The sequence below is a fragment of the Lolium rigidum genome, chromosome 6 (genome assembly GCF_022539505.1).
Source record: "Lolium rigidum isolate FL_2022 chromosome 6, APGP_CSIRO_Lrig_0.1, whole genome shotgun sequence".
Taxonomy (NCBI): Eukaryota; Viridiplantae; Streptophyta; class Magnoliopsida; order Poales; family Poaceae; genus Lolium; species Lolium rigidum.
This window is the reverse complement of record NC_061513.1, coordinates 166,236,792-166,246,914: the sequence shown is the minus strand read 5'-3', so window position 1 is coordinate 166,246,914 and position 10,123 is coordinate 166,236,792. Positions and strand designations below refer to the sequence as shown.

Genomic DNA, 10,123 nt, shown 5'->3' with positions numbered 1-10,123 from the left:
TATTTGGTGTGCTCTAACAACGTTTTGCTATTGTCCGGTGCCCCGCTCTTACCTAGTCAAAAGATTGGATATGGGAGTTGATAATTGCCTGCATGATCATCCACAAACATAAAACGAATATATGTGAAGCTAATTCTAATATGCTGCCCTGATCTAATAAAACCAAGCTAATATTTCAACAAGCATTCCCACGATACATGCGAAAATGTAGTAAAAAGTATAGCTATTTATGATTTATTATTAATCTTAAGTAATGGAACACAAGGTAAACCACAAGGATATTCCAGCCACGGTAACATACTTTAACCTCGTAACAACAAAAGGACATTTTGCCATTTCTACAATGATTTCAGAGGCTAATGAAGTGGTATGTGTTCGTTCCTGAGTGTCACATGTAAGGTGGGATGTATACCTGGAAAATTACATCAATGAATCGACTCAGACATGGAAAACTGCACTGTCATTTCTGACTATTACAAACAGAGACACCATTCCCTATACAGTTATCGTGAAGAGATAAAGTTTCAGCAAGACGGCCAATCCCAACTGCAACAAGAATATCCCTGCTACGATCAGAAACCACCTCTCCCCAGAGTTCAAGATGTGGGCACGGAGATTGACAGCAACGAAGGTAGCAGACATAAACCCAGCGACACCAGCAATAACCCATCTGAATATTTCTATTGGCACAATGGACAGAAGCTGTATCGCAAAAGTAGAAGACAAATGTTAGTCCTGAGTTGAATTAATGCCCCTCATTTTACTTAGTTTATGGCGCATAAGTGTAGGCAGGAGTAAATCAAGATAATTTAAACGGATTGTTGGTTTGCCTGCTAAAGAAGACATGAAACCAACAACCCTAAATGATAAACTACATCATCGACCGAATCATAAAGGATCAGTGAATAGCAGATAGACAACTTATATAACTGATACACAAATTGAAATAGAAATAGAAGCCTAAACTCGAAAGGATGAACCATAGCAGAGCAGCTAACAATATTCTAAATAGAATTCAAAGTATATGTGAATTTTAGGATGCTACTTACAGATGCTGGAATGAAGACGAACAGAGAGTATCCATACAGGCACCACAGCTGCACGAGTCCAGCAGGCGCTGAGAAGTACTTCAGAATGACATATAACCCAAGGGGAACAAATGTCACATAGCCATAGAATAAGCCAGCAGACCATGTAACCAGGTTAATATCATAGGTCCACTCTTTCTTGTGCCATTTGTGGGACAGGTAGGTGACAAATGTGGCAATAGATGCAGCAACAAAAATCAGGGTGGTGCATGTCCAGAATGGCCCGTACCTATTAAAAACAAGTTATGATGAGAACTAGCAGGCATATAATCAGTGTCTACAGCTCCAAAGTAACTAGATGAGATGTCCAAATTTGCAACTATTACTCACCCCATTGATTTGTAAGTAATACACCACACAGTAAAAGGAATTGTTAAATTAATTATTTGTAAATAAAATCTTCCACAGAATTGACAGGATAGCTAAAATAAAAATATGGTGAACTGTAATTTAAAAGCAGCACACATGGCCCATATTATCATCGTGAAATGTAGACATAGGTAATAAAATAGATGGCACATATATAATTGGAAGTGTCGCAAAGGATACTCCGTACATATCACAAGCTATTTATGATCGTATCTGACTGTTAGCTACAGACACCAAATCTTTGTGAAGCAGTACTGCCTTTAAGTTGCTGTTATTGGGACTATGTACTGTTCTTTGCAGGAAAAATAATCCAGACAGATACATTAACATCTGCTTTAGCTGCATACCATGTGTAAGAGTACACATTTTTTGTATCACAATCCAGGTGTATTCTACAGACCATCTTGTCAACTATGCGATAAACTACAATAGATGAAACAGTCCAGCTAAATTTAACAGAGCACTGAAATAGCTAAAATGAAACCTCAAACTAAGTGTTTGAATATTTCAAGGTGTAGATCACATTGAACATTACAAATTTTGGAACCTATGGTTAAAGGAAAAGAGTGCTAGGAAATACCATGTGATCAATGATTAACTTTCCTTTAGGATTACCAAATGAAAATAACCAGTATTCGACCTAAACAAGAAATGCCAATAGCAAACAATGTCTCGCCATGTACTGAAAATAAACCCTGCCCCCTCATATAAACAGTGGGCCTAACATCACAAGATCATTTCAAGACCAACGAATCATCTCAACAGCATTCCCACAGTTCACAGGCATTATTCACCACTATTAAGGATCAGCTGGTTCAAGAGCAACACATCCCACAGCCACTAAACCAGAACACAGAGCTAATGGAAAGGTCAGCAACAGAAGCAACTGATTCATGAAACTAAAACCTCATTCTTAATTACTCAACTGGAGATAATATAACAGGAAGGAACGATGCCCAGCAGAACCCCTTAAGCATTCTATCATTTCACTACCCATGCCCCATTCGCTTGTAAGCATACGGATCATAGCACCAAAGAAACAACCTAAGCCAATACAGAGAGTAGGGAATGGGTATTGAAGCATACAGGTCGGGCTTCTCGGAAGTCTTGTCGGTGAAGGTGCCGCGGAAGGGGAAGACCGACTCCCAGATCCTCTCGACGACGTCGGAGGTGTCGACGTCGAAGTAGGGCTTGTAGGCAGCGACGGAGAACATCCGGAACCAGCCGCCCTGCGCGGCATCGTCCGAGCCCCCACCGCCCCCGCCTCCGCCTCCTCCAGCCTTGGACGAGAAGGTGTCTGCACAGCCGCTAGAGCCAGGTCAGATCCGCGCGCGAGACCCAATGTCAGAGAGCAGGGAGGAGAAGAAGGGGATGAGATCTGATCTCACCGTCGGCGTCGGTGGGCGGGCGGTAGGCGCCGGAGATCTTGCCCCTGGTGTCGGAGGGCGGGAAGGTCTGGAGGTTGGAGTCGGTGAACTTGATGGCCTGCGGATCTGGCCCCGTCGCCGCCTGCCCGGGACGCGAGGAGAAGGTGAGGCGCGGGAAGAGATGGGTGAGCGGTGCGGGGGTTTGGCGGGTGGGTGGGTACTTACCGGGACGGATCCGGAGGCCTTGGGGTCGTCGAGGGCGGAGTAGCCACCGCCGGACATCATCTTGGCCGGCGACGGAGGAGGGGAAGCTTCGGGGCGGAGCAAAGCGTCTGGCAGCAAGGTGGGAGTTCGGCCGGCCGCGTGAAGTGAAACGAGAGATGGTTTTTACTCGTCGGATCTGGTTGCGGCTGTTATGAACCCGCGCCAACATGTAGACGTCGGACGGTACCGGGAAAAAAACGCCCTATCGCGTGTAAACAAATGTTGGGGCTTTTTTTACGAAAAGGTCAGTAGCTTGAAGAAGGTATTCAGAGTCCAAAGGAAATCATTTCGCAAAACACAGACCAAAGGGAATTCAAGTTCAAAGAAACATTGTAAACATAGTTAATTCATCTGATTGAAGTACTATCGCCATCCTCAATATATAAATCTTCTTAAAAGTGCTAATTTAGCTTTCTAAAAAGACTTACATTTCAATACAAAGGTAAAAGGGTATTCTAACGCTCGCCAATTTGCACCCCTAGTTCTTTTCACAGATTGCTTGGTGAGCTACACCTAACGTGGGGTAACCACGGCAATGCCCATATTTAACGAACTTGGGTTTAGGGAAGAAGACGATGGTTGTGGTTTTCGATGGCATACAAGCACAATACAGAGAAAACACGCGATTTACCCAGATGATGAGGACATCACTACTACACTACTACCTTCGTCATTGCAAGATGAAGACGATGTTGCTCTGAAGCTCAAGTCCAATGAAGTTAGGATTGGACCAATGACACGAGCTCCTGCGAAGCTACTCAAACAACAGGTGAACTTATTCCTAAGTGATACTTTGATCGATGCGAACTTTATACTGCCTAAATCCTATTACTTATGTATGATCAGGTATGAAGAAGGAGCAAGCATCGCACGAGGAGGAGAGGAGCAGCTGGACAAGAAGCTGGACGTGAAGCTGAACATGGAGCTGGCCATGAAGCTGGACATGAAGACATCCCATGGAAGCGCGAGGGAGGAGAGGGAGGCAGGCCGGCGCCAGGCCCGGACCGACCGGCCGCCACGCCGGCGCACCCGGTCCCAGACCGGTCAGACCGGGCGCCAGACCGGTCCAGCCCGGCGTCAACCGGATCCCCAGCCGGTGCCAACCGGGCACTATCCAGTATGCCTGGACCCCTAGCCCGGTCACTACCCGGTGTCTGGCCCGGTTCCGACCGGACCAGCCCGATGATAACCCACAAGTATAGGGGATCGCAACAGTCTTCGAGGGAAGTAAAAACCAAATTTATTGATTCGACACAAGGGGAGACAAAGAATACTTATAAGCCTTAACAACTGAGTTGTCAATTCGAGTTGCACACTGGAAAAGCACTAGTAACGGGGGTGATGTGAAAGCAGCGATAATATGAGAGCAATAGTAACATGTAACACGGCGAGTAGCTAGAGTAACACGAAGGCCAATGACACCGAGAAAATAGTTGATACTACTTCCAATGACATATAGGACCGAGTGAGTATTTGATGATGAAAGATGGACCGGGGTTCCCAGCTATCTACACTAGTGGTAACTCTCCAATAACAAGTGTTGGGTGAACAAATTACAGTTGGGCAATTGATAGGATTGAAATAGCATTAAGACAGAACATCAAGTCTATTAATTAAGTAGGCATGTTTTCCATATATAGTCATACGTGCTCGCAATGAGAAACTTGCATAACATCTTTTGTCCTACCAGCCGGTGGCAGCCGGGCCTCAAGGGAATCTACTGGTAATTAAGGTACTCCTTTTAATAGAGCACCGGATGACGAGGGATCACCTCGGCAATGCCTACGTATTGTAGACTTGGGTTTCGGGAGAGCGACGATGGAGATTCCGGGGTCGAGATTAGGCACACGACGTACCCAGCTTCGGGTCCCCTCGGTGGAGGATCCCTACGTGCTGCTAGCAATCTACTATATGATCATAGATGTGTTTACAGGGTGCCGCCGTAGGCGGAGCTATGTTGTCTATCTGTTCGTCCTCCTATTTCGGGTGCCCTGGCTAGCTTTATATATGCAACCAGCCTAGGGTTTTACAAGAGTCCTAGTCGACTACTTCTTCGGGTTGCCTTGTTGGGCCTTCTCCATATTTGGTCTTCTCCATATTGGGCCGAGCCGGGTATACTAATAATGGGTACCCGAAGGGTATGCCCATGTCAGTAGCCCCCGAGTTTATAGGGAAGTCGAAGACTTGCGTAGAAACTCCAAGCATAACAATCTCCGAAGTCGAAGAAAAATACAAGGCGAGGTCCATGCCGCAGATCACGTGTAGCGTAAATGATGTCGACGATTCTTGAAATTATCGGGTGCGCGGCAGCGCTCCCGATGGGAGTAGCCCCCGAGTCTATGGGCAAATGCTTGCACTTGGGCATAGACTCAAGTTGTACTACTCGATAAAGAACTTAACTATATTTCTGGAGGATTTGATGAAATCCATGTGCTCCCGATGGGAGTAGGCTCCACTCGAGTCGTAGAATCGAGTTGAGTCTACAAACCTTGATTGTCATAGATGCTTGTCGAAGTTATTTTTCTATCGGGTGCGCGACCGGCGCTCCCGATGGGAGTAACCCCGAGGCTACGGCCAAGTGTTTGTACTTGGGTGTAGGCTCAACTTGCTTGTAATTTACTCCACAATTTTTCCTCTTTCTTATCGGGAGGGTGAACAATACTCTCGATAAGAGTAGCCCCGAGCCTATGAGAAGGTGTTTGCACCTAGGCATAGGCTCAAGTTGTATTACTCGATAAACAACTTGGCGCAGCCCCTCTTTTGTCGACTCCAGGCCGTTGCTATTTTTATTTGACATCCATATCTATATTGTACGGGGATAATGGTAATTGGGGCTAGTTCATCGACGGATCAGGTACTAGTTAACTGCTCTAGTGGCAATCCGCAAAAACCTACTTCAAGATCACGTCCCTGGACATGATCTCGGGATACTGGTGTAAACTCCGACGGTGCCGCTTAAGGTCTTACCATTCTGTCGAGTCCCAGTCAAATTTATCGAGTACCTAACGCGTCCGTTAGGATTTTTCTTCGTATCTGTTGATACGGATAAAAGTAGCAGAGCGCGGTCTTCGGCGATGCCACGCCCAGCGAACGGATGCTGGGTCTTACCTTCGCAAATTTGCGGCATTCAGAAATTGATCGCAACTTTGGCGTTACGAGAATATATTGTCGAGTGCCTTGTTCGGCTGATGCAATGACCCATTTTGCGGGTTCTTCTATATTTTTCTCTCGGGCTTGATGAGACAGACCAAATATATTGGTTCTTCTATATTATCGTCGGGCACATCGCCGATGCTCTTGCTCGGAACAAATGACGAGTCAATGGACCCGAAGATTTGTCCATCCTCTTTTTTTCCTTTTTTTTTCTACTCCTCTTTTTTGTTTTTTTTTTTTTTTTTTTTGGTTTCTCCTTGATGATAATTTCGTCGAGTTCCTCCCTCAGGAAAATTTCTTCGGGTCCTCTTTGAGGACAATTCTTCGGGTTCCTCCTTCAGGAAAATTTCTTCGGGTCCTATTTGAGGACAATTCTTCGGGTTCTTCCTTCAGGAAAATTTCTTCGGGTCCTATTTGAGGACAATTCTTCGGGTTCTCTTTGAAGATAATTCTTTGGGACCTTCTTGAAGATATTTTTTCGGGACCTCCTTGAAGATATTTTTTCGGGACCTCCTTGAAGATAATTTTTCGGCACCCCCTTGAAGATATTTTTTCGGCAACTCCTTGAAGATAATTTTTCGGCACCCCCTTGAAGATATTTTTTCGGCAACTCCTTGAGGATAATTCTTCGGCAACTCCTTGAGGATAATTCTTCGGCACCTCCTTGAGGACAATTCTTCGGCACCTTCTTGAAGATAATTCTTCGGCACCTCCTTGAAGATAATTTTTTGTTGGCACCTCCTTGAAGATAATTCTTCATTTCCTGTTCTTTCTTGAAGACAATTTCGTCGAGTTCTCCCTTTGGACAATTTCGTCGGGTTCTCTCTTGTAGACAATTTCATCGGCTTTCTCCTGCATAAATAAACAAACTTTTCCTATCTTTCCCTTGACTCTCTTTTTCGCATGCGGTGTCAGATGCTCAGATTCGATGATTTGTAAAGTGAATATATGTCGCGCAGCCCCCGAGTATCGGGTGCGGCGAAAGTAAACGATAATCATCTTTGTGCAAAATAAAAGAACACTTAGCTTTTTGGACACGACGAAGTCAATGCATGATGAAGTCTTCGAGTGTAGATAAGAAATCTAGCCAAAGTAGAAACCACCAAATAGCAAAAGTGAATGCCGCGAAATTGTTGATGAAGAAATAGCTGAGCCCCGGAGCGTTGATGGGGTGATGTCATGATTGTTGTGTCGCAGTCGTGACCCGAGGTGAAATCATTGTCGAGCCCCGAGTATTATTCGTGTCGCCGAAAGAAGGCCATTAAGGATTAAATACTGAAGATGAAGTCCGAGATGAAGTACTTGAGATGAATCCATATTAAAGATTACACCATCATATATTGAAGATGAATCTGCCGATATCATAAATGATGAATCCATTGACCCGAAGACTCCAGTAATAACCATAAAAGATGAATCCGTTGATATCATAGAGGATGAATCCATTGAGCCGGAGAAAATAGTTCCAGTAATAACCATATAAGATGAATCCATTGATATCATAGAGGATGAATCCATTGAGCCGGAGAAAATAGTTCCAGTAATAACCATAGAAGATGAATCCATTGACACGGAAACGCGTCGGGTAATATTGTATAAGTGAACCAATAATAATCCAAGGAAAACCAATCCAGTAATCCGAAGAAAATAAATCCACTTAGCCGAAGAAGATAAAGCCACTAAGTCGAAGAAAATAATTCCACCGAGCCGAAGAAAATAATTTCCCTGAGCCGGAGAAAATATATCCAGAGCCGAAGAAAAGAAATTCACCAAGTAACCGAGTATATTTGTTGTAACGAACTAATGGCGCAGCCCCCAGTGTTTGGGTGAATTTGCTGTAATAATGTAATGGCGCAGCCCCCGGTATTCTTGTGTGGCGAAAAATACATAATAATTAACTCTCGGAAGTGGAACACTTAGCTTATTATCAGGTGCGGCGGAGTCGATGTGGAAGCATGTCATGCGGCGGACACAGTCGGTTGTAGTAGCGTGGTGTCTGGTCGGAAGTAGTCGATGAAGAAGACGCAATTGATATGGCCGATCCGCGGCGGGTGAGCATCCGAATATAACGGGTCCGTAATTTCGGGTCTGTGACACGCAAGCCCCCGAGTATGGCAAGTGCGCGACAGCGGGCGCAGTCGACGAACAGAGTAATCGAAATTTTGCTTCAATCTGCAATTATATTACGGCGCAAAAAACCTGCGCGCAAATAATAGTACGAGCCAAAAAAAAATTGGCGAAATAAAATTTTGCGAATAATAATTAATTGAAAGTATAACACCTGGTCTTTTTTGTGTCGAATGAAGATGGCATGTTGTCGAAGTCAAACGTCGTTAGGCCAAAAACAGTCAAGACGAACGGACGCGCCGGACCGAGTCACACGGCGGTGTCGCATATTTTTGATGGAGACGAAAGTGAGCATGCAAGATTGTTGTCGTAAAGTCCTCGAGAGAAAATACATAGCTGCAATTATTGGCTCGGTTGGCTGTGCAAAAAATAGCAATCTGACAACTTGATAGCTTCTCCATGCATCTTTCTTCCACAATTATTTCTTCTGCGATCATTGGAACTTGATTCGTAAGTGTCACGTATGTATGGTTAGAAAAATAAAGTCAATAGAGTAATCAATGAGAGAGAGATTAAGTGGCCTGCAGCACGGCTGCTGCTTTTGAATCCTGTAGTCGCCCCGTCTACTTGGTTAGCCTCCTTTTTCTTCTACGTGAAACGCAGCTGAGTCCTGTACAAACTCGGCTTGATCCATCTTGGATGGATTGGATCGGGAACCAGGCGTGACTGGAAATTTCCGTCCTTGCAGGTTGATCGTCGGCTTTGAACTCTGCGGCAGATGTAATCCCATTGATGTCGATAAAGGATCCCGCCCGGATGACGAAATCCAGCGTCGCGATCCCCACAGACGGCGCCAATTGACGAGGGATCACCTCGGCAATGCCTACGTATTGTAGACTAGGGTTTTCGGGAAGAGCGACGATGGAGATTCCGGGGTCGAGATTAGGCACACGACGTACCCAGCTTCGGGTCCCCTCGGTGGAGGATCCCTACGTGCTGCTAGCAATCTACTATATGATCATAGATGTGTTTACAGGGTGCCGCCGTAGGCGGAGCTATGTTGTCTATCTGTTCGTCCTCCTATTTCGGGTGCCCTGGCTAGCTTTATATATGCAACCAGCCCTAGGGTTTTACAAGAGTCCTAGTCGACTACTTCTTCGGGTTGCCTTGTTGGGCCTTCTCCATATTTGGTCTTCTCCATATTGGGCCGAGCCAGGTATACTAATAATGGGTACCCGAAGGGTATGCCCATGTCACCGGAGCAAAGCATTAACACTTGGTGAAAACATGTGATCCTCATATCTAAGCCTTCCCCTCCAGTTATCCCAGTTGCTGTCACTCTGGGGCCTCGGGTTCCGGACATAGACACGTGCAAACAACTTGTAGATACAATCTAAGCAATAATTATAGAGCTCAAATCTAAGATCATGCCACTCGTGCACTAGTGACAAGCATTAAACACAACAAGATTGCAACAACATAACTTCACAAACTTTATAAATAGACTAATCATAATGTAACAATTCATCGGATCCCAACAAACACAACACTGATTACATCAGATGGATCTCAATCATGTAAGGCAGCTCATGAGATCATTGTATTGAAGTACATGGGAGAGAGAGTACCAACTAGCTACTACTAGAACCCGTAGTCCAAGGGGGAACTACTCACGGAGCATGATGGAGGCGGTGGCGTCGATGGAGAAGGCTTCCGGGGGCACTTCCCCGTCCCGGCGGCGTGCCGGAACAGAGATTATGTCCCCCGAAACGGAGTTTCGCGATGGCGGCGGCGCCCCTGGAGTCTTTCTGGAGT

General features: G+C 45.3%; 1 protein-coding gene across 1 annotated transcript; it reads right to left on the bottom strand.

Moving 5' to 3' along the window:
* Window positions 1-208: 208 nt before the first annotated feature.
* On the bottom strand, window positions 209-3,206 carry LOC124661362 (protein YIPF1 homolog). The gene is made up of 5 exons (XM_047199223.1): window positions 3,050-3,206; window positions 2,846-2,966; window positions 2,544-2,754; window positions 1,050-1,317; window positions 209-702 (listed from the first exon to the last, which is right to left on the bottom strand). The coding sequence occupies exons 1-5, from the start codon at window positions 3,107-3,109 to the stop codon at window positions 496-498; spliced, it is 867 nt and encodes a 288-aa protein (XP_047055179.1). The 5' UTR covers window positions 3,110-3,206; the 3' UTR covers window positions 209-495.
* Window positions 3,207-10,123: the final 6,917 nt, after the last annotated feature.